This window comes from Brassica rapa, chromosome A01 (genome assembly GCF_000309985.2).
Source record: "Brassica rapa cultivar Chiifu-401-42 chromosome A01, CAAS_Brap_v3.01, whole genome shotgun sequence".
Lineage (NCBI taxonomy): Eukaryota > Viridiplantae > Streptophyta > Magnoliopsida > Brassicales > Brassicaceae > Brassica > Brassica rapa.
In genome coordinates, this window is record NC_024795.2 from 17037646 (window position 1) to 17063117 (window position 25472).

The 25472-nt window shown below is 37.3% G+C and overlaps 1 protein-coding gene and 1 long non-coding RNA gene across 2 annotated transcripts in view; one reads left to right on the forward strand and one right to left on the reverse strand.

Moving 5' to 3' along the window:
* The window catches only part of LOC117133422, a 30378-nt gene extending 8760 nt beyond the window's left edge, over positions 1 to 21618 (forward strand). The window contains exon 2 of the long non-coding RNA XR_004457210.1: positions 255 to 21618. This is a non-coding gene — a long non-coding RNA (uncharacterized LOC117133422). The remainder of the gene's footprint in view (positions 1 to 254) is intronic.
* On the reverse strand, positions 21428 to 23212 carry LOC103844285 (non-specific lipid transfer protein GPI-anchored 2). The gene is made up of 3 exons (XM_009121085.3): positions 22798 to 23212; positions 21900 to 21974; positions 21428 to 21717 (listed from the first exon to the last, which is right to left on the reverse strand). Exons 1-3 carry the CDS (start codon positions 23159 to 23161, stop codon positions 21584 to 21586), a joined length of 573 nt encoding a protein of 190 aa, XP_009119333.1. The 5' UTR covers positions 23162 to 23212; the 3' UTR covers positions 21428 to 21583.
* Between the last annotated feature and the right edge of the window lie 2260 nt (positions 23213 to 25472).

The window sequence follows — 25472 nt, forward strand, 5'->3', positions numbered from 1 at the left end:
ATAACAGAGAAAATTTCCCTTGGTTTCTTTACTCTATTTATTGTTTCTCTTGTTATTCATTTATTTAAATATTATTCAAAGTATGTCTCTTATGAATATGTCTGACTAGTCTTACTGTTAGATTTATGTTTCTCATAAGATAGGTTTATGTATTGCTAACATGAACTGTTGCTAGGGTGTTTAAAATATAGTTCTTCATTTAGTTGCTCTTAATGCTAAGTTTAGGATTGATCAACCTTTAACTAAGATCCTAGGATTAATTGATTAGAGAACACTAATCAAACCCGCTCGTAAAGCTTTCTAGAAGAAGCATCGATCGACGTGACAATCGTTTTGGCGATCGCTATTTTGAAAGGTGTATCGATCGATATTTCTTTAAGAATCATCGATCGACACTTTCTCGTGATTTATATACGGAAGTTGAAATCTGAGATCTAGATATAGATAATCCAATAGATTTTACCCAAGTTTAAGTTCGAGAAGAATTAATACCAATAAACCCCTAATAACCAAAATAAGTTGCTTACTTATCATACTTGAGATAATACCTGAATCTAGCTATTTCCCCAACTGTTAACGACCTCAAATCAAACCAATCGAACAACTACCTTGTTCACCACTTCATTTACTTCTTAAAACTTATTAATCTAGCTTTATTTCGAAGACAATAAATCTACAGTGTAATCTTAGAGTCTATGTGGATAAGATCCCTAAGTACTACATCTGAACCTCTTATTTGAGAGAGTAATTCACTCATTAGAGTAATTTAAGTGAGATCAGAAGTACATCGGTGAATTGTGTACCCGATTTGTTGTGTTTCCTTTTTCCGCGAGTAATCTAGGGTTTTTCCGAACGATATTTGGAAGAAGTACACCAGTGAGTTATGTACCCGATTTCTTGTGCTTCCTTTTCCCGCGATTAACCTAGGGGTTTCCCGTGGTTTTGGAGAGAGAAAGATTTATTTTTCTGACAGGTTTTCGTAAAACATCTTTTGGTGAAACCCTTATGGGTTGAGACTTCTTTAGCTCGGTAATGAGCCGAATCTTACGGGGTTTGATAAAATTTATTGTTGCCCTTTCTGTTTAGACAGGGAAATCGCGAACTCGTTTTGGTGCACTTCTCGTGGCGAAAAGTCGCTACTAGGTTTTTGATTGTGTTGAGCACTATGGTGTTTGCGTTAGCGTTGGCCGTAGGAGCTGTCAGTGCTGCGAATTTTTCTTTCATATTTCCAGACATAGTTTCGATCAAGCGTTTTGTGGCCATGAGTAAGGGTAATCCGTTGCCGCCCCCTCCTTCTAGCGCCAAACTGTGGGAACCGAAATTCACACAGTCAATTTCCGTACTCGCAGGAAAGTCAAGAGACCCTATCTTTCCCTGAGGTCCCAGATTCTGTGCGAGAGCCAACGACAAGTGACCAAATAAATGCGTAAAATATGAAAAGATAACAAAATGAATTTATAAAAAAAGGTAGATCTTATTTTTAATCCGCATGAGAGCGTTGCGATCATTACAAGAGATTATAAAAGCTTCGGCCGCAAGAGCTTTCAGAGAATTACCTAGTTCTAGCAACCTAAACCCTTAAACCTAGGTTAGTCGCAGCTCGATAACAAAAGACGAAAAAGGTTTTGATTGATTTCTGACTGAACCATATGAAAGACTGCCTACATACCCCTTTCGAGGATCCAGCCGAACGTAGTTCGATTGAAAGAGTAGAATAAGAGATCGAACCGCCTTGTGAGTTTGTCTAGTAATCGATGGCCAGTCATAAAAACTGAACATGTCGAGAATAATGCCTGAAGTTTCTAAGTGCAGAGAGTTCTAAGAGAAAATAATTGTCCATTTGCCTCTTCAACCTCGATGTCCATATATACTCCTCCTAGAGGCAGTTTGCTCTTTCCCTGTCTACCTTCGGTCAAGTTTATCGCTTCGCAGAAATATTCCATTTTTCTTCGATCTTCGTGTTTATCTTTAGAAACTTCACATTTATCCTTCGAACTTGACAATTTTCTTCTCCTGCAGGATAAAAGATAAACCGTCATAACGATTGGGCTTGATTTTGTAGAAAATCGTGAGTGGGATTTTAGCCGCGTTCTGGACCCGTTCGGGCTGTTTTCCGACTTAAGCAATTTAACGATTTATCGAAAGAATGCTTCTGAAACAACGTCGATTCCGAAGAAAGTTCAAATTTCTCGTATAGTGGAGGCTGTACAAGGTGTTTAGTTAAACATTGCCATTTTATACGATCAATTCAGATATCATACCAGATAACGAGTTCTTGCAGTTTTTAAATCGCAAAGTTCCAATGGTGACTACGACCGAGATGAAACAAGAGCAAGTTTGTTCCGTTCCGATCTCGAAGGAGGGAGCTACGAGGACGAGATGAAGATAGATTAGTTGATCCAACTCGCCAAACGAGCGAGTTGGACTGCTTGTTTGTTCCAACTCGCCCGTTCGGAGGGTTGGATGACTTGTCCGGTCCAACACGCCGAACGGGCGAGTTGAATGACTTGTTCGGTCATTAGTAGCTAAAACGACCTCCAAAGTCAAGCTACTATAACAAAGCGCTGAGTGGGAGACAACCCACTCTTAGGAAATTTCTTTTAGTTTTATTATTTATATATTATTTATTGCAGGTCTAAAAAACATATACGTATATAGAAAACCAGAAAAACCAAAAAGAGAACCAAGGAGAGGTAACTTGTCATCGACCGATGAGACAAGGTCGACATCAATCGACAGTACAACACCAACACCGATCGATAGACACACTCTCGTGTCGATCGAGAACGACATCAGGTATATCGTTCTCCTTGTTACATTCAATTCTTATGATTTATATTCTCACCAAACTTCGACTAGATATACAAAGGGGATAGTATAATTTAAGTCTGGGGGGGGGGGGGGTGGAGATCTACTAATATTATTTATATATGTGCTTTTAAAATGTTTTTTATATTTTTACTGAGTCAAGAAAGAGACAATGAACTTCTACAATTTTTTTCACTCATCTAACCACTCTTTAGCACCATTCTTAGATTTATTGACTGCGGAATGTACTATAGATGCTAAAGTGGATCAGCATGCCAGTTATTCACACTTGCTGAGAATGTTTGGAAGAACCAAAGCTGACCTCCAACCTAATTGAGCTTAACTTGCTTGTCTTGGGGCTTAGTATACATTGGATCGGAATCCTCCTGCAAACCTGGAAGGTATTAGACTTAATGTCACTAATTTTCCTTCCACCTCTCTTTGGCATCCATATATATTTATAAGAGATTGAGGTGATTTTCTGAGACGCAGAGGGGTAGGTACATTACCTATGATCCCATTATTCTAATTCAAAGAAATGATCACACATTGTTTGGAAACGAGGGGTAATGTATCGATGACCCCACTATTCGCCTACAACTTTGGAAAAAAAAAAATTGGATTCAGAGAAGAGAGAAGAAAGAAAGGAAATCAGAAAAGGTTACCTACAAATCCAGATACTTGCTTGAGTTGATTCCATGTGTTCAGTGATCGATATTCCCAAGGTAAAGCCTACACCTTGTTACATTCAATACTTATGATTTATAATCTCACCAAACTTCGACTAGATATACATTGGGGATAGTGTAATTTAAGTCTGGGGGGAGGTTTACTAATATTATTTATATATGAGTTTTTAAAATGTTTTTTATAAAGTTTAATTCAATCAAGAAAGGGACAAATGAACTTCTATAATTTTTCTCACTCATCTAACCACTTTTTTAGCACCATTCTTAGATTTATTGACTGCATAATGTACAATAGATGCTAAGGAGGATCAGCCTGCTAGTTATTCACACTTGCTGAGAATGTTTGGAAGAACCAAAGCTGACCTCCAACCTAATTGAGCTTAACTTGCTGGTCTTGGGGCTTGGTATACATTAGATCAGAATCCTCATGCAAGCCTTGAAGGTATTAGACTTAGTGTCACTATTTTTCTTTCCACCTCTCTTTGGTATCCATATATATTTATAAAAGATTGAGATGATTTCCTGAGATATTGAGGGGTAGGTACATTACCTATGACCCCACTATTCTAATTCAAAGAAATGATCACACATTGTTTGGAAGCGAAGGGTAGATACATTATCGATGACTCCACTACTCGCCTACAACTTTGCAAAAAAAAAAATCGGATTAAGAGAAGAGAGAAGAGAGAAGGGAAATCAGAAAAGGTTACCTGCAAATCCAGATACTTGCTTGAGTTGATTCCATGTATTCAGTGATCGATACTCCCAAGGTAAAGCCCACACCTTTTTATTTACATGCACTAAATGAGGTCAGTAGAGATGTTAGTCAAACATGATTAGTTAAGTTGTTGGATGAATGGAATTGGTTGCTCAGCTAGGATATTGCATTAGAAGTACTTCTAAGTTAAGATTTATTTGATGTGGTTGCAATACTGTTGAGGTGATGATAGTAATTTCTTAATCTATGTGAGTCCCTGTTGTTTCAAAAACACCTTTCAGAGAGACTGCTCATTGTTTTTGCTTGAGGACAAGCAAAAGAGTAAGTCTGGAGATGTTGATATACCATCGATTTTACCCATTTTTAGCCATGGTATATAGGTGTTTTTAAATACCTTATAGTTGTTTTGGAGTCTTTTTAGTATGATTTCAAGTTTTCGAGTGATTTGGAGAAAAGTGGTGATTTTGGTGCATTTTGGAGAGAAAATGACAAAGGCCCGAAGTTGACCATCGACCACGACTATCGATCGATGGGCGAAGGCAACAATTACTCGACACAGACCCTGTGGTGTCGATCGACGGCCAAGCACGTAGAATCCAGATTGGGTTCCAGCTGACTTAAATCCCAAGTCCCACAAGAATTACCAGATTACCCCTGACGAGTTTGATATACCATGGATTTTACCCATTATTAGCCATGGTATATAGGTGTTTTAAGATATATTTACTACTATATAGAGTCTATTTAGAGTGTTTACAGGTTCAGGTACGTTCTGGAAAATATGGTGATTTTGAAGCCTTTTGAGGGTAGAACTGCACAGACATGTCAGATGTTTAGCTATGGATGAAGACCTTCCCAGTGTTAGATGGAGCCCATCTTTTGTGAGGTCAATCAGCATCATGTAGCAGAAGTTATGCATGTTTTACTGAAGAGTGGTAAGTCTGCCTCGCGAGAGGTAGCTGTCGAGGAGATGAATGAATGTCGATCGACGGTGCATCCATAATGTCGATCGACAGTGATCCCAGAAAAGAGGTCAAGCTTGTTCTATGACCAATTTAGGCCCAGAAGTTACCACATATAACCAATATACCCCTAGACGACCTGAAACCCTATTTTACTGTTTTCTAAGTCATTGTTAACGGCTATGCTTCAAACTATTCCAAAGAGAGAAAAATTACATTTGGAGAGAGATTTGTACACCTTGAGAGAGAGAAGCTCTTGAACTTCTTTGCTTTCATTACTCTATTTATTGTTTCTCCTGCTATTCATTTATAAAGTATTATTCAGACCATCATAACCATGTTTCTTATGAATATGTTTGAGTAGTCTTACTGTTAGATTTAGATTTCTCAATAGGTTGATAAATTTATTACTGACTTAAACTGTTGTTAGGGTGTTTAAAATAATAGTTATTTATCTAGTTGTTCTTAAATCTAAGTTTAGGATTAATCACCGTTTAAACTTAGATCTTAGGATTAGTTGAGATCAAGCCATTGCTTGACTCAATACTTGGAAATAAACTAGTATGATCTAACTGACTAGATACAAACGAGAGTTGATCTAGTAAGTTAGAAAATATAAAATCAAACATGTTCGTAAAGCTCTCTGGAAAAAGCATCGATCGATGCGGCGATAGTTCTTTCAATCGTTATTTTGAAAGGTGTATCGATCGATATTCTTAATGAATCATCGATCGACACTTTCTCGCGGTTAACACACGATAGTTGAAATCCGAGATCCAAATTAGATGATCAAATTGATTATATCTGAGATTGAATTCAAGAAAAATTAATATCAATAAACCCCTAAAAATCCAAATTAAGTTATTTACTTATCACACCTGAGAATATACATGAATCTAGCTATTCTCCCAACTGTTAACAACCTCAAAACAAACCAATCGAGCAATAACCTTGCTCACCAATTCATTTACTGCTTTAAAACCTATAAACCTTTTAATATAGTCTTAGTTCAAAGACTATAAATCTATTGTGTAATCCTAGAGTTTTTGTGGATTCGATCCCTAAGTACTACATCTGAACCTCTTAGAGTAATTCACTCCTTAGGGTAATTTGAGTGATATCAGAGTTTTAACCTAATATTTTGTGTTCGGCCATTGTTCTAGGCAACACACGCTTTCATACTTTCTACTTTTCATACATCAAAACATTTAGAGTCTTAGGTTCGGAGAGAAAATCCAAGAACTCCTCCAGAACTTTGTAATTGGAACTCAAGTTTCTTTATTTATGCAATTTACTTATTCTATTGTTATGAATTGCTTAGCCATGTCTGAGTAGATCACCATGTTAGATTCAGGGTTCAGATATTCATGAGGGATTAGCCCAAAATATAGAATTGGTAAGTGTTATGATATTAATCAACTAAACTGTTCTTAATGCCTATGTTCTAAAATAGCTAACTAGGACTTTTCCTATAGACATTAGGGCGCATTCGGAAGTTTGGTTCTTTGTCTGAAATAGTTTAGGTTGTGCTAGGATAGCTAGAAACAAGCGGAAGCTGATTTAGTTAACCTAGTGAATGCGTTCAAACCCATTCGTAACACTCCCTGGAAGGAACGTTGATCGACAACTCATTAGTTGTATCGATCGACAGGCTGAAAGGTGCATTGATCGACATCCCGTATATGTTTGAGTTCTAAAATATCCACATATGCTTAGTAGTCTATATCTCTATAATCCTGATTGTCTGAATAGAAACCCAAAGTTTAACGTTTCTTATATCTATCTTAAAACCCAATCAACCAATCAATCAAAAATTACTTGTTCACACCTACTATTTACTGCTTTAAAACCATTCAACCAAGCTTAACTACATAACTAGATAGATCTATTGTGTGTCTTAGCTCTCTGTGAATTCGATCCCTAAGTACTACAATTGAACCTCTTATTTGAGAGAGTAAATCACTCCTTAGAGTAATTTTAGTGATATCACAATGGCGAGTTAGATCCACCAATTCAAATAGCCATTGGGCAAGATGGATGAACCACATCGAACTCGCCCAATGGCGAGTTAAATCGACCAATCTAACTCGCCACTGGGCGAGTTGGACACACCACATCCAACTTTCCCAATGGCGAGTTGGATCAAGCAATCCAACACGCCATTGGGCGAGTTGGACCCACCACATCCAACTCGCCCAATGGCGAGTTGGATCAATCTCGTCCAATTTTCCATCAGGCAACTTGGATCATTCCCACACCATGCACTCTCGTCTGTGGAACTCTCTCTTTCGGGTCTCGATCAAATTGTCTCTTGTTTCGTCTCGATCGAAGTTACCGTTAAAATTTTACGTTAAAAATGACAAAGACTTCTTTTCTCGTATGAATTTGAATCAATTGAATAAAACGATACCGGTTACCTTAACACCATAGTTTTCTCAACTATACGACTGGTTTCTGGTATTTTGTAAAACCAACATCGTAAAGAAGGCAATTTCTCCGAAAGAAATCATAAAAAACGTTTTACTCAAAAAATGGCCCAAAGGGTCTAAAACGCGGCAAAAATCCACTTACGATTTTTTACAAGAATCGGCCCAAAATCACCATGACGGTTTATTGAATATTTACGAAAGAAGATAAATGTCAAGTTCGAAGATAAATGACAAGTTTCAAGGGATAATCATGAAGATTGAGAAAATGGAATATTTTAGCGAGGAGATAAACTTGAATCAAGGGCAGAAAAGGAAAGACGGCGGACCATGGAGGCATATCTAAGGGTAGCCAAGGAAAGAAGCGCATGGAAATTTTTTTTTTTTAGCACTCTTTGCACTTAGAAACTCCATATATTATTCTCGACATGTTATTTTTCTATGATTGGCACTCGATTACTAGACGAACTCGCACAAGAACTTCGATCTCCTAGTTCACTCTTTCAATTGAAATACGTTTGGCTTGATCCTCGAAAGAGGTATGTAAGCAGCCTTTCATAAGGTTCAGTCTGAAATCAATCAAAACCTTTTTCGTATCTTTTTTCGTCTTTCGTTATCGAGTTGCAACTGAAATAGGTTTAAGGTTTTATGTGGCTAGAACTAGGTAACTCGCTAACAGCTCTTACGGCCAAAGATTTTATAATCTTTTGTGATGATCGCAATGCTCTTACGCGAATTTGAAATAAGATCTACTTTTTCTATAAATTCAATTTGATGTCTTTTCATATTTTCTACATTTATTTGTCACTTTTCGTTGGCTCTCGTAGATGTTGGGGTCAAAAACAGTCACGACGAAGTTAACATCCAAATCTCCGTAAAAATCAGCATGAACATTTTTTACGAAAGAGCCTTGTGGTAAAATCTTGTTTCAATCTCAATCGAACCACTAAACAGCGATTGTCAGAAGGCAACGAACAAAAATCCAAATCGGCCACGGATAAGCTCAAGTATGGCATTCGGACCGCGCACAAGCCAAGCTCGGTCGCTACGTAGCGACCGACCTCCAGCCAAGCTCGATCGCTACTTAGCGACCGAGCACGTACACAGCGACCGAGCTCCGACCAAGCTTTTATTGTCTACTCTTTAATGCTAGCTCCCGTAAGCCATGGCTAAACCATTATTTGTTTCTCATCACTCGAAGTCATCAGTCAAACTTTACGATAAAAACCGCGGGAAGTTTGTTTATATCAAAGAAACAGTAATAAACGTTTCAATTCAAAGATGGCCCAAATAGACCTAAAACATAACTCGAAGCCCACTTACGATTCCTTAACCAAAAACCAATAAGCCTTATGACGGTTTATGCTTGGTTCGTAAGACAAGACAAATGTCAAATTTCCGCGGACAAATGTGAAGTTTCCGAAGATAATCACGAAGACCGGGTAAATTGGAATATCTCCATTTTTGAGCTATGACTTCTTAAGGGCAGAAGGGGAAAAGCTAAAACCAACTTTGGAGGAGTATATAAGGAGTCCTAGGCGAGAGGCACAAGAGAGAACTTTTTCACAGCAAACTTAGCACTTAGAGCAGTTTATGCAATTTTCCGTTTTTGTTATTCGAGCTGCGACTCAATTAGATTTAGCAGCTTTAGGGTTTTAGAACTACGAATCTCGCCAACAACTCTCGTTGCCCAGGTTTTTACCTTGTTGTAACGCTAAAACGCGAATTCAGAATAAAACGTACTTTGCTCTCTTTTCGATTTATTATCATTTCTAGTCTTTATTTTGTGTTCTGATTGCTTGGCGTGTGTTTCCCACAGTTTGGCGCTAGAAGGAGGGGGGTACGGATCAATCTAACTCTCAGCCACAAAACACTTGATCAAAACAATGTCTGGAAATACAAAAGACAAAATCGCAGTTCGCAACAACGCTGGTAAGACAACCCCACTGCGCCTGTGGCCAACAATTACGCAAATGCCACAGTGCCTGAAAAAAATCGCGATTTTTCGCCACAGGAAGTGCTACGAAACGAGCTCGCGATTTCTCTGTCTAAACATAAAGGGAAACGATAAAGTTTATCAAACCCCGTAAGTTTGGCTCATTACCGAGTTAAAGAAGTCTCAATGCATAAGGGTTTTACCAAAACACGTTTTTTGAAAACTTTTCGGAAAAGTAAAACTGGTTCTCCCAAAAACTGCAGAAAACCCCTAGGTTAATCGCGGAAAAAGGAAGCGCAGCAAATCGATTACGAAACCCCCACGGCTGTACTTCTTCCAAATAACTTTCAGAGAAACAAAGTTGATTTCTTAAAAATCATTCGAAACCTAAAAACGGTTGACGGAGACGAAACAAAGCAAAACGGGAGATCGTTTTCCTCACTGCTAAAACATTTTCTGAAACCTAAGGTTTCATAAAATACTTAAGAATCGTTTCTATGGTAACATAAATCGTCGAATTCGAGCTTATTACGGCAAAATTACTCAGAACTTCCTCCGATCAATCCTGCAGAAAACGAGAAAATTTCTGATTAAGTTGAGTCGCAATAAATTAAGCTCGTCAAAGCCAAAATTTATGAAACTTGAACCCAGAAACTAAAGTTGCAGAAGAGCCGCAAAACATTACTTTTCCGAAAAAGGGCTCTCCCATAGCCGAACTCGAAAACATGTTTACGAAACAGCTTTCGTAAATTTAAACTCATATTAGTTTTGCAGAATAACTTTCTTAAAATTAAGCTTGACAACTTTTTACGAGACAGCTTTCGTCAATCCGAACTCGAAAACATGTTTACGAAACAGCTTTCGTAAAATTAAACTCATAATAGTTTTGCGGAATAACTTTCTTAAAATTAAGCTTGACAACATTTTACGAGATTGCTTTCGTCAATCTGAACTCGATAACATTTTACGAAACATCATTCGCAAAGTGAAAAGAGTCAATATTTTTTACACAGCTTTCGTAAAATTAAACTCGAAAATGTTTTACGGAACATCATTTGCAAAGTGAAAAGAGTCAATATTTAATGATGAGGCTTTCGCAGCATTTACGAAATGACCGCATCAACATATCATCAAAACTCGAGTTAGACCAGCCAGTGCCCAAACCTGGTCGCTACATAGCGACCTGTCTGGCCTCAAAAAGGTCTTCCTTTGCATTCTCTTTTGAATCCTGATCGAAACGTTTTTCGTTTCGTCTAAATTAGAATTTCTGTTGAGATTTTACGATGAAAACAAGTTAGACTCGTCTAAACTTCTTGGCTTGCTCCTACTCGCTACATAGCGACCTGTCAGACCTCCAACTCTCTAGTAGCGACCTGTCAGGCCTCAAAAAGGTCCTCCTTTGCGTTCTCTTTTGAATTCTCATTGAAACGCTTTTCGTTTCGTCTCAATTGGAATTTCCGTTTAAATTTTACGACGAAAACAAGTTAAACTCGTCTAAACTTCTTGGCTTGCTCTTACTCGCTACATAGCAACCTGTGAGGCCTCAAAAAGATCCTCCTTTCCGTTCTCTTTTGAATCCCGATTGAAACGCTTTTGTTTTGTCTCAATCAGAGTTTACGTTGAGATTTTACGACGAAAACAAGTAAGACTCGTCTAAAACTCCTTGGCTTCTTCCTACTCGCCCTTACCTCCATCTTTGCGTTCTCCTTTGAATCTCGATCGAAACGTCTCTTGTGTCATCTCGATAGGAGTTACCATTGAAACTTCACGATAAAAAACCGCAAAGACTTGTTTTCTCGCATGGATTCAAATTAATCATATAAAACGGCAACAGTAAACTTAACACCTTAACCGCCTTAACTATACGATTACGCTGAACCTTTTTATAAAAATTGACGTCATATCTAAGGAGAAGATAACATTCAAGTTCAGAAAGATAAATGTCAAGTTTTAAAGGATAAACACCAATATCAAAAATGGCGAACATACACGAGAAGACGAAGGGGAAATAAGCAACCAAAACTGAGAAGAGACAAAACTGCATCTCCGAGAACACTAAGGTATGTCCGACTTGTTTCAAGATCAAACTTGGAATTTTCGTAGGAAGGTACTAAGCAATAAAACTCTTTTGAGACTGCCATAGAATTTTAGGAAACTTAAAACTTAGGTGGATAGTCTAGTGAACTAAGTCATAGACAATTTTTCCTATTGCTCTTCAATTGCTCTGGCAGATCTTGCTAACCAATCTAAACTCTCGCAAAAACGAGAAACGATTGCCACGCATACTTAGCTCGCTTCCCAAAAAAAAACAAAAAAAACTAGGGAGACGCACATCATCTTAAAATCGATTCGTTCCTAGCAACTTTCTTAAAAACGACATATTCCAAGTTTTCAACCTGAAAACCACCAAGTCGGAATCCTAGCGTCGTCTTTAAACCGACCCAGACTGTCGGTCATTCTATTCCTCAAAAAAAAGGAGGGAGTTGGTACGTATACTATACTCGCATACTCCATTACTTCAAAAAAAACATTTTGCCTCGGCATAAAAAAAATACTTTTGACAAAGTAAATTCTCGCAGCGGTAGGCAGAAAACACTTAGGCAATCGGATGCCTCAATAAAATTGTCCCAATAGGCAAAGATTTGTATAAACGCCAACAACATATCTAAAACATCACAAGCAAAATCTCGAGGACTATACAGCACCTCTTATTGCGATCATGCGTTTAGAAAACTTGTACCAATATTAAACTAAAACTCGACGATTAGCCAAACTCTGGAAGACCCTTTCGACTTAAATAAAATGAGTTTCGTATAAAAGTCAAAAATTATACGAGAAAATCTTCAACCACCAGCATTGCTTTCAGTTTCCGCTGAACCTGGAGTGATTCCAAGGAAATCTCACCAAAGATCGAAATCAAAGCAGAAACATGTCCCATAAAGTCTCCGGAAACATCGCTACTTTGACATATCCGATCTACTATCATCGTAGAGCGCTGACTTCTACGTTTCACTTCCCTCGGATATATCCAAGCAGGAAATAACCTCGAAACTGACTCTGCACGGGTTCTGGGTCGAGACTTTTAGCCTTCGTCTCCCTCGGATAAAAAGGAAACAATTTTCATACGACTAAAGAAAACATTATACGAAATTTTCGTCGTATAACTTAAGCCTAAAGAAAATATCGTTTTCTACACCCATGGACCATCTTAAAACATAAAAGCTCCGGCCTACTTGGCATATCATTCTCAACAAACGCCCTTTGGCCCTCGGCTAACTACACCTTTCCGTATAGCCTGAACCAAAATTTGGCATCCCTTTAAGGAAAAATCGTAAACTAACACGGCTTTGGTGCTACCACAAAAGTGTCATGGTTTAATCCTTTACCAACAACGTCCTCGGCTTTAAATCTGAGCACAGCCTTCATGCAAAGCCAAAACAATGAACGACCACCGCTCAAATAACTTGACGGCTAAACGGTAATCCGCAATTTGTCTTGAAACGCCTTGTAACGATTACACAAACAATTATCGTATGACCCAGAAACGGGAATCATACGGTAAATTCGTCATCACAAAACTCAGTCCTCACAACCAAACAGTTAAAGAAAAAGGTTGAACTTGTCAAAAATCGACCAAGTTCCATATACTACGATTCACTTTAAGCTTGTTGTGTTTTACTCGTAAAATGCAGCATGTAAGGAAAACTCGTAACAAAGCTCCTATAGCTATACGAAACATCCTCAAATATACACGAAAGAAATCTCGGAAGGCCAACACCTCACAAAACACAGTATAGGAGGATGCCTCTTTCCGGGGACAAATTTACGCGACCCCTTGGTCCTAACTCCTTGATCGCAAATCAAATCCAAACAGGAACTACAATTTTGGCTGCGAACATCCGTAGACAAACCAAAATGTTTCTCAAACGCATGGTTAAGACTAAACCCTTGCAATACTGCATAACATCTTCAAGCCCACGAACATTTTGAGCACGAAACGCAGCATACGAAAGAGAAACCAATCTTCAGCATTGCGAGACGTCGCAGACGCTTGAAGAAACATTTTTCGACAAAAATTCCTTCCTTGATAAAAACAACATCTTGGAGGACCAAACAATCATAGGCACTAACACCCTCTTAAAACACGTATCCTTCGCGAAGATTCAAAAACGGTAATATCTATCAATAAGTTTGTTGCTGATCACAACAAACTCTTAACAGTCCTAAACAGACTTAGCCATCTCGTAGAGATAGCTCTCATACACCCGACACAAGGGTAATAGCGCTATGAAAGAAATCAAAAATTTTGGTCAGTACTTCCAGGAGACTTAGAAATTGTCCTTGGAGAGATGCTCGGTTACAACCATACAAGTCGTATAAGCCGAGAACCTATCACGGACTTTAAATCGGTATGGAATCAGGTTGAAACTATAACGGGATATGTAAGCCGAATTAGTCATCGCACCCCCCCTAAAACCAGAAGTAAGCCTAGGTCTTGCCCTAAACCCAGCACACTGGTCTCTAATATCTCTAGGCATGATATCAAAAGATACGAGATCCCAAAATATGTCTCTTCGCTTGTATTCCAATGTTCATGAAGTTCCGAAAACAAAAAATTTCGTACATCTAAAACGAACAATGAATATAACGATCTACAAATAGTTAGATATGAGATGACAACTCATACTCTTCCCTCTACAATCGAACGAATACAAACATGTTTTTAAAACGCGAAACACAATTTATTAAAAAAGTGGCAAAGCGGCTGGGATTCGAAGCCACAAACTTTCAGTCCCGAAAACAAAAATACGGCCACACTTGGCCAACGCAAACAGCCAACAAGGGTAGTTTCAAGCCCGGCAAAGGTCCGATATAAAATGCCATCAACAGCAACATGCCTGATAATCTCTACATGACACATAGCTAAACTGTAAATGTCTCATTGGAAAACAGTCGTAAGCATTTTAACTCCAAAACGAACTACGAAAGGCTTGATCCCTTCGACAAGGGTACGTAGGCAGCCTTCATAAGGCGCAGCCCCAATAAAAAAAACTTTTCTGTATATGCATAAGTTTTTCTTTGTCAATGTTTGTCTACGAATCTTTGGATACGAACTTCGTCCAACATGCCTAACTTGCCTAACCGCATGCTAGAATCTAATCAATGATCCACGATTCTATCGGGCTGGGGGGTAACTGTTGGGGTCAAAAATGGTCATGACGAAGTTAACATCCAAATCACCGTAAAAATCAGCATGAAATTTTTTTACGAAAGTTACTCTTCGTAAAAAGAATCATTACAAAGAGCCTTGCGGTAAAATATTGTTTCAATCTCAATCGAACCACTAAATACAAATTTTCCGAAGGCAACAGACACATATCCAAATCGGCCACGGACAAGCTCAAGTATTACCATCGGACCACGCACAAGCCAAGCTCGGTTGCTACGTAGCGACTGAGCATGTACACAGCTCGGTCACTACGTTACGACCGAGCACGTACACAGCTCGGTCGCTACGGTGCGACCGAGCACATACACAGCTTGGTCGCTACGTAGCGACCGAGCTCTAGCCAAGCTCGGTCGCTACGTAGAGACCGGGCACGCACACGGCTCGGTCGCTACGTAGCGACCAAGCTCCAGCCAAGCTCGGTCGCTACGTAGCCACCAAGCACGTACACGGCTAGGTCGTTACGTAGCGACCGAGCACGCACACGTACACGACTCGGTCGCTATGTAGCGACCGAGCTCCAGCAAGCTTTTATCGTCTACTCTTTAATGCTATCTTCCGTAAGCCATGGCTAAACCATTCTTTGTTTCTCATCACTCAAAGTCATCAGTCAAACTTTACGATAAAAACCACGGGAAGTTTGTTTTTATCGAAGAAACAGTAATAAACGTTTCGAGTCAAAGGCGGCCCAAAGAGACCTAAAACACAACTCGAAGCCCACTTACGATTCCTTAACCAAAAACCAATAAGCCTTATGACGGGTTATGATTGGTTCGTAACGCAAGATAAATGTCAAGTTTCCGCAGACAAATGTGAAGTTTCCGAAGATAATCACGAAGATCGGGAAAATCGGAATATCTCCATTTTTGAGCTATGACTTGTTAAGGGCTGAAGGGGAAAAGCTAAAACCGACTTTGGAGGAGTATATAAGAAGTTCTAGGGGAGAGGCACAGGAGAGAACTTTTTCACAGCATACTTAGCACTTAAAGCAGTTTAGGTAATTTTCCGTTATTGTTATTCGAGCTGCAACTCAATTAGGTTTAGCAGCTTTAGGGTTTTAAAACTAGGAATCTCGCCGACAGCTCTCGTAGCCCAGGCTTTTACCTTGTTGTATTGCTCAAACGCGAATTCGGAATAAGACGTACTTTGCTCTCTTTTCGATTTATTATCTTTTCTTGTCTTTATTTCGTGTTTTGATTGCTTGGCGTGTTGTTTTAGCAGATATCTGGGACCTCTGGGAAATTAGGGTTCTCCTACTTTTTTTATTTAAACGGAAATCGACAGTGCAAATTTCGGTTCCCACATGAGAGAATCTGAGTCCTCAAGGAAAGTGAATTTTGGTTCGCACAAGGACTGGCCGGTATCGATCGATAGTACATCACCAGCAGCGATCGATCACCACTTCACTGTGTCGATCGACACTATTATAAATCGAGCAGGTATATCGTTTTCCTTGTTACACTGTGTACTTTTGATTATTTTTCCACCAATCTTCGACTAAATAACACTGTGGACAGTGTTGTTTAAGTATTGGGGAGGTTTTATTGATATTGTGCCTTATTTTAAGTCGTATTTCTATTAAGTTCTACTAAGTTTCTATTGAGTCAAGAAAGGAATAATGATCTTATTAGAATTTAGTTGCTACTCTAGCCACTTTCTAGCACCATCTAGATTTATTTATTGCATGATGCATTAGATGGAAACACAACAGTGTATCATCTACCACTAACACCCACACCTGCTGAGAATCTCTGGAGAAACTAAAGCTGACTTCCAACCTTAATTAATCCAAATTGCTTGTTTTGGAGCTTGTTATACATTGGCTCAGAATCCTCCTGCAAGTCCGGAAGGTATTAGACTAAGTTTCTACGGTTCCCCTTTCACCTCTCTTCTACATCCATATTATAGAAAGCTTGAGATGATTTCTACAGATGCGGAAGAGTAGGTACATTACCTATGACCCCACTATTCTAATTCAAATGAATGATCACACATCGTTGGAAGCGAGGGGTAGATACATTACTGATAACCCCACTATTTGCCTACACTTTGGCAAACAAAAAAATCAGATTCAAAGAAGAGAGAAGATAAAGGAAAGAGTTACATTTTGGCCATGATACTTTCTTGATTTTACTTCATGTGTCCCTTGATCAATACTCCCAAGATGTAGGATACACATTTATATTTATGCAGAAATAAGGTTAGTAGAGGGGTATGTCAGGCGCTATCAGTAGATTTTTGTGATGTATGATATGGTGACTAAACTAGAGTGTAGTACATTGAAACATCTCTGAGGTTAGTATTGAATCATTAACACCTATTCATATTTTCAGAAGTGAGAGTAGTGATTTTAAATAATGTGAGTTCCTACTCTTTTCAAACCCTTTTCAAGTGATTACTCTTTGTTTTCCCTAAGAACAAGTAAAGGGTAAGTCAGGGGGAGTTGATATACCATGTATTATACCAGTTTTTAGCCATGGTATGTAGTTGCTTTAGAGTCTATTTATTGTTTTGAAGTCTTTTAGAGTCTTTACAGGTCTAGCTAGGTATGTTTTGGAGCAATGTGGAGATTATGGAGCATTTTGGAGCTTAAGATAAAAGAAACTCGTAGTTGTTCAAAAACCAGCCAGAGTCGACATGCAGATCGAGTGTCGATCGACAAACATCTCTTGTCGCCGATCAACAGCGACGCGCGTAGATGGGTCAACCTGTTCAAGGTCGACTTAAGCCCGAAGTTTCACATAGTTACAAGACTGCCCTTGACCAACTTTTACCAAATATTTATGTGCTTTGCCATTGTATTAGGCAACACACACTTTCTTATTTTCTACTATTCGCTGCAAACAGTTTTATTCAGTGGATTTGGAGAGAAGATCGAAAACTCCTTCAAAGCTTGTCTAGGAACTCATTGATCTATTAAGCTTATTCTATGTATTTTGTTCATACTATTGCTACGTTCTGCTTTGCTATATCCGAGTTGTTTTCTTTGTTAGATTTAGAGTTAATTAGGGTTATGAAGGATTAGCTAAAACTATAGAACTGCTAAGGTGATAAAGATATCAATATATTGAATTAATAGTTGCTAAGGTGATAAAGATATCAATATATTGAATTGCTAGTAATGCTTGTGTTCTATAGTAGCAGGCCCAACCCAGTTCATTTTAATGCCTAAAGCAAAAATTTATTTGGTGCTCCTAGTTGATTGAACCCAGCACCAATGACCCCATAAAATGATACTTAACCACTAACTATAAGCAAACTTTGACAATCCCCAGCTTTATGTCAGGGCCGGTACTGTATAGTAGTTAGCTAAAACCCTGATCTTTGGATTGTAGACAACTATGACGGTGGGTTCTTCACTTGAATTGAATTTTTGAGCTAGGTTGCTTGATACATGCGACAACTGGAACATTGGACTTAGATAACATATTTAGACTCACATGCGAAAGCAGGATATCTATACATCAGAATTCGATTTCTAGAATATCACATACATATCTTATGCATTCTATATCTCTTTAATCCTGATTGTTAAATCCTAGATCTAGCTATTTTCTCGTATTTTTTCAAACCAACAGACCAATCAATCTACTTTGTTCTGATTTATGTACTGCTTTAAAATCTATTGCCTTGCTTAATTTTTAACAGCTTTAAATCTATTGTGTGCCCTTTCTCCTTGTGGATTTGATCCCTAAGTACTACAACTTAACCTCTTTTTTTAGAGAGTAAAATTGCTTTACGGTAATTTGAGTATATCAACAGATCTGAGTATTTTGGTAAGTTTTCATGTCTAATGTTTTCTTCATTTGGTAACCTCTTGTTGCTTCAAGCTCTTACTTTTTTCCAAATTATGTTCGGAGGAGCTGTCCGATCCTCTGGTAAACATATCTGAGTGTGTTGAAGCTGATGAAAGTTTCAGGTTTCAGGTTTTTGAAGACTTCATGCATGCGAAGTTTTCCTGGAAGACTTCCTCGAAGACTTCCTGCATGTGAAGTCTTCCTGGAAGTCGTCCACGAAGTCTTCAAAAATCTGCAACCTGAACATGAGGACTATCATTGTTTATGATGTGTATGTAAAATGTAGTACAAGCTTATCTATGTGGAGGAATGATCTCTAACTCCAAGTTTCATAGTTTTGTTTATGGTTTGTATGTGTAATCTTTTTGTTATGGATTCTTTTGTAAATTTGAAGAGATGTCAATGAAAAGAATTAGGTAAATATGTTAATATCTACAATATTATCTTGCTAAAACTACTTGAGATTATTAAAGTTATATACAGTAGAAACTCTATGAGTTAATACTCGGTAAATTAATAAACACTGTAAATTAATAAAATTTCTTGATCCCAAGTTTGGCCGATTCAGAATATGAAAAAAAATCGATAAAAATAATAAGATACTAATTTGTGGAAAGTCCTATATAAATATTTGGTCCCACTAAAATCATAAATTACTAATATGTCTATCTATATATTTTATATAAATACAAACTAAAAATTATATTGTTGGTTTTTATATTTACAATTAAAATACATATATTTTCATAAAATTTCATAAAATTTCAATATATTTTGATAATATTTTAGTAAAATATAAAGAAAACCACATTTAAATTCTATGAAACATAAAAATATACACCAAATAATATAATAAAACAAGATAAAAGCCAAGTTTCTAAAATTTAATTAATGTTTATACCTAGAATCAAATATTTTCTTATTTTATAAATAAAAATATAAAAATTATAAAAAATAAAAGCTTTTGTAAGTTAATAACTCCATAAATTAAGAAAATACCATATTCTCAATATTAATAATCTAGAGTTTTTACTGTACAACTTTGATAGCAAAACACAATAACACAAAATTTAGTCAAATTTACTAAAACTAAAGGAGAAAACTACTAAAAACATAGTTAAATTCACAAAAGATCAAACATTACATAAGAGAAGAACATATAACACATTAACTAGAAGTCTTCTCAGAATACTTAAATTTTAAGCAGAAAATTAAAACAAGAAATTAAAATTAAGCGTCACATTAAACCATATGACTTGATATTTTTGAAATTATTTAACACTTTTGAAAGTTAAAAAAAAAATATCTTAAAATTATTTAACACTCTTAAGAATACAAGTTTACAAAAAGTAACGAAGAAGACTTTCAAGAAAGTCTTCTCCCATAAGACTTCCTGGATTAGCTGGAAACGTTAATAAACATGAATGTTGGTACCTCATGACTATCACCAATTAAATTATCAATTTTATTCAGTAGCCCCAATAATGACTAATATACATGAATTAAAAAGAAAATGTTAAAAAATCTTTATACTTTTAGAGAAATATTAAACATTGACATAGAAGACTTCTAGAAAGTCTTCCATTAAGGTCATTTTGCAATTGAAAATTTACAATGAATGACTTCCAAAAAAGTTTACTCTAGATCAGAATTCTCTCGAAATCTTTCTTTGCAAATATTGGTTTACTTTTGTTTTCAAAAAAAAAAACTTGAAAATACCAGAGAAGACTTATAGTGAAGTCTACTCGGATAATCAGATTAATTTTGCAACTGACTGAATTGTGTCAGAAATTTTAGTTTCTCTAGATGATTTCTCTATAGAAGATTTTCAGGGAAGGTCATCTCAATTATCAGAATAAAAATCGGGACGACTTCCAAGAAGTCTTCCCAGTAGAAGACTTACATATAAGTTTTCTAATAAAAATTAAATATTTAAATTTTATTTATCAATTGCATAAGTAACCTAAGACCACTTCTAACGATAGTGATAAGACTTCTACTGACAGTTGAGACGATTTTTCTGGAAGTCTTATGTAGGGAAATTTTAGAGAATGTCATGTCACAATTGGTCAATTGCAAAATTAACATGTTTATCCAAGAAGAGTTCCCGGTAAGTCTTCTCATTTTTTTGTTAAAAAAAGTTCAAAGACTTCCAGAGAAGTCGTCTCTAAAAGACACACCAAAAGTCAATTGCAAAACTAACCTATGCATTGACCATAAGACTTCCTTATAAGTCTTCTCTGACAAGAAGACTTATACGGAAGTCTTCTTTGGTGAACTGATCTGAAAATATTAAAAGATCGTTGTTAGATCCAATGAGATTCATGTTTAGCTTTTCCAAAGACACATCACTTTTTAATGAAAGTTATTCACTCGCTCTTGACCAAGAATCATTAACTTAAGTAACTCGAATAAGCTTATAAATTTTAAAGAAAAACTTTGAATTTTGGGATGAAATAAGAAAGGAAGTGAAAAGGAAATGATTTTTGTGTGTAAAAAATAAGAGTATGAATATGTAGATGTTGATTTTAGGTGCATTTAGAGTTTGAAATTGGTTGTTCATAGTGGTTTATGTATTGATTACAATAGCAATATTGTAAATAAAAAAGGAAGACGAGGATGATTGAGTAAAACTAGCATTTTCGAAAAAATAGAAAAAAAATAATGGCATTTTCGTAATTCGAATTTATAAGGTGAATAGGACAAATGAAAGTTTCAAAAAATCATGGTTTAGCTTTACATTTGATTTTTTTGTTTTGAGTCATTTTTGTAAAAATCCCATTAAATTTTGAATAAAAATACGTGTTTTTAAAACCTAGGAGAAAACCTTGTTTTTTTTTTTATTATAACAGAGGTTCGATTAATTTTAAGACAACGACATTTATTTAGTAAGATGAATGAAGATATATAATCCATAAACACAAAGTAATAAATTCAGAAAAATAACTTGCAAAAGCAAGACTACTCCTTTTATAAGAAAATACAATACGAATAATGGTGTCGCTAATAAGAAAAATAAATCAGGAATATAGATGAAATGCAAAGGCTAATGGAATAATTATGACACTGAGAAAAAGAGAATAAGGTGTGTTTGGCGCATCGCTCGTCCTGCTAGCTGATGGACCCGACCCTAATCCTTCTGGTGATTCCGCACCTATCGAAATTAACTCATTAGTATTTTGACGTTTATTGTTTTCCCAAGAATTGCTATATGAATTTAACGTGATTTGGTATTAACTGGGTTTATTGTTCTGTAACCGTACTAACTGAAACCCAGTAGAATCTAATAACAAAATGTTCATACATTAAACTGAAACTATGAAGTAGAACATTTACCTGAACTTGGAGCGAAGGCTGGGGACGCTTCCTCTTTGCCCATAGCTTCCGGTGCTCCAACTGCAATTCCAAACACTATTGTCGCAAAAACAAAGGCGATTGCGTTGGTATTTCATTCGTTGTAAACTCCAATGTCTTGGTATGAATGAATGAGTCATACAAAAAATTATCGTTTCTCAGATCTCTTTCTATATATAGTTTACACATGCCACATTATTTTGTTTTCTGTAAATTTGGCTATCAAAAGCACTAATCAATTAACATAATGCCTTTTTGGAGTTCTAGTAGGGTCTTTGTATAAGGTTGGGGTCGATTATCATATTGTCTGGGTCATTCGGATATTAGGCATTAGGCATTTGGCCCCAATTAGATATTTATAAATTTTCAGTTGAGATCATTTTTTGTTTGGTCCGGATTAGTTTATGTCTATAATTTAAATATCTAAAATTTTGTGGTATATTTTGAGTTTTTGTCGGTTCGGATATCTAAGATACAAAAGACCCGTTAGACTCAAACTGAAGACCCAAAATAATACATGAAACCCGAACCAAGACCTATGGGTCCAAAATTATATACCCAACCAGTACTTTAGATTTAGAACCAAACCAAAACATGTATTTTCGGATCGCTTTTGATTCAAGTTTTCAGATCTGGATAAAATGTCCGGCCTAGTTATAACATAAACATAAAATGTATAGATCCAAACATTTCAACTTATAAAATTTTTATTTAAAAAAATTATAAACTTTTCTTAAAAATTTCCTTCAATTTAGACTTATATATTTACTCATATTTGCTTCTTAATTAAAAAAAAAATCAGAAAATAAAATGGTTAAGTTTTTTTGCATGCAAGAGGATTTTTTTTTTTTTTAAATTCAGAGTGAAAGTTGAAGATTACGTGAACAAAGTGAGGGATCCGGAGTAACGACGCCACAAACTCCGGGAAGCTTGAGAGCCTTTGCTTTATCAATCTTGATTCCATACTGAGCCGCCATATCTCCGCCGAGCAGGTAACAGAGGCATTGTGGCGAACTATCGACTAGGCCAGCAAGCTCCGGACAGCAAGCTTTGTCTGGATTGGCCGCACCACCACCGTTTCCAACCTGAACGTACGAAAGACAGTCGGTCATGTTCAACAGATTCGTCATGCAGTCTGGTGCACCCGAAGGTCCTGAGGAAGGAGATGGAGCCATTTGTTCTGACACGCTAGCGGATAACAATACTGTAATCAGAATAGCGGCTATTACTGCAACGTTAGTCATTGTTCTTCGCGTTTGTGTTAGAGAGGATTTGTGTATCAAACCTTGTAAGCTGAGCAATGCTATGTTATAGTAGGTTTTTAGTTAGGTGCCATTAATGCGTGTTTATAACTACCACCTACCCTCTTTTTATAATTCTAAATTTGTTAAAATTGCTTTTATTATGGGCAACTTCTCGGATACTCCAAAAACTGTGAGTTTTTAATTTATCCATTCAATGTATGGTTGGGAAGTAAACAGTCAAACAAATAAATTTCCCTACCGATAAAATATATGGATTTCTGTTCATAACTCCCTAGACCAAATATATGAGACGTATTGTTTAGTTAGCACGTATTGCGGCTAGGCCTCCCGAAGGCGATCATGGAGGTAGCCTTACAGATCAGATTTTTCATTGAAATTTCGATCTTCATCTGATCGTTACGTCCATTGGCGTAGTAATCAGCCGGTGCTTCCTCTCCTTGACGGTACAGGCATTCAAATCCCGTTGTGTAACACCGTCTCCTCCTCTCTCGAGACCGACGTGCTACTTACCACAAAGTACCGAATCAAACAGAGTTATTCAAAACCGAATAAAATTTCAAACACATTTAATAAAATTAAATCTGAAGGAAATACATCTTTAAATTGATTTATAAAAATACGTCCAATAAATCAAATGAAAGCCGAAATAAAAATACGATGATCCCCAAGACACCAAACCGTCCAGATATCCAATTACTCGGCAAATCACCTGCAATGGGAAGAAAGAGAGATGAGCAACAGAGGAGTCACCCAATGAGATATGGGATGCTAAACCGCAAACCACTGACTCAGTACATAGCACTACGATTATGTAGGCATAGCTCTAGCATGAACAAACAAGATGCCTAGCGCATCACACAAAACAAACAATGCGCTGATGGTACATAGCTAGTCCACACACCCCGCATTCATCTCATACGGATATACGATTATATAATATGTGTCGCTAGTCCAGACATCTCTAGACCCCCGCACTCCACCAATATGCGTCGATATGCAAAGGCCTCTGCACCCCGTACCACACAACTTATACGTCGCTAGCTCAGACGTCGCTGGGCCCCCGTACTCATATGCGTCGCTAGCTCAGATGTCTCTGTGCCCCCGCACTCTATACGTCGCTAGCTCAGATTTATCTGGCCCCCGTACTATATACGTCGCTAGCTCAGATTTCTCTGGTCCTCGTACTCATATGCGTCGCTAGCCCAAATCTCTCTGAGTCCCCGCACTCATCACATAGTTCCTACTATATATCTATATATATATAAATATATATAACAGTCTTTAACATCAATCATTTCACACAACCGTTGAATCCTCTATTATCCTATTTCCAGTTTAACAATCAAAAATAATAATAAACAAACAAGACTCTCAAAGTGACTCGATTCACAGAGACAGATCATGTTTCGAACTAGACTTTCCATAATAGTAGTATTAAACTAGCTCAGAATTTAACGGAATAGCCCTCACCTTTGCCAATATTAAGAACTCGAAATGGATCAGATGACTTGATCCCCAAAAAAACTATGGTTTCACCTTGAATTTTTCAAGCGATGGGTTCGCAAACTTCATTGAAGAATTAATACAATCCAAAGCACGATTGCATAAGGACAAGACCATGACAAGAATAATTAAATACAAAAATATTAGCTTTGGGTTTCACTAATAAAAGACGTTGCTTGCAGCAAAAGAAACAAGTACAAGATGCAATAACTGTAATGACTCAAATTCTGACCCAAACCCAAGTCTACATATTCAAACCTGCAGAGACCCAAGCTCAATCAGATTAGCCCAAGGTAATGGCTATAAAAACTCCTTTTCACTTTGTTTTCTCTACCAAACCATCCAAGAAAATCATAAGTTAGAGAGAAAGAGTTATGAGAAAGGGGAACATTTGCAGAGGCTGAGCCATCATCAGAGTTCGTCGGAGGCTCCGCACGCCGTGACCAAGCTGAGCTCATCACCACCGATCGTAAGCCTAGGTAACCACCGCAAAACCGCCATGCATTTAGTTCAGTTTCGGGTGTTTTAGTAAATCAACCATAACTTCCTAACCATTCCGAATTTTGTGCATGCAAGACCACTATCATGTTCCTCTCGTCGAGACGAAGCCATAGACACTAACCGCGCTGCAATCGGAGTCCGGACAAACCCTCACGCGCCTCCAGAAGATCACCCTTCGCACGCACATGAAACAGACGCGCCACCGTCTCCGGCCACCATTCGCCGGAACAGTCGTGTTCGGCCGCCGTCAGCCCGCCGCCGGGAAGCTGCCGCCGTCAGCCTGTCG

What these genes read in the sequence shown, in the direction of transcription:
- LOC103844285 (XM_009121085.3), bottom strand. Translation starts at nt 23,161, where the DNA reads ATGACTAACGTTGCAGTAATAGCCGCTATTCTGATTACAGTATTGTTA. An exon ending in GGATCCCTCACTTTGTTCAC is followed by an intron (nt 21,975 to 22,797) that starts GTAATCTTCAAC and finishes TTGCGACAATAG; the next exon opens with TGTTTGGAATTGCAGTTGGA. An exon ending in AGCCTTCGCTCCAAGTTCAG is followed by an intron (nt 21,718 to 21,899) that starts GTAAATGTTCTA and finishes TAATTTCGATAG; the next exon opens with GTGCGGAATCACCAGAAGGA.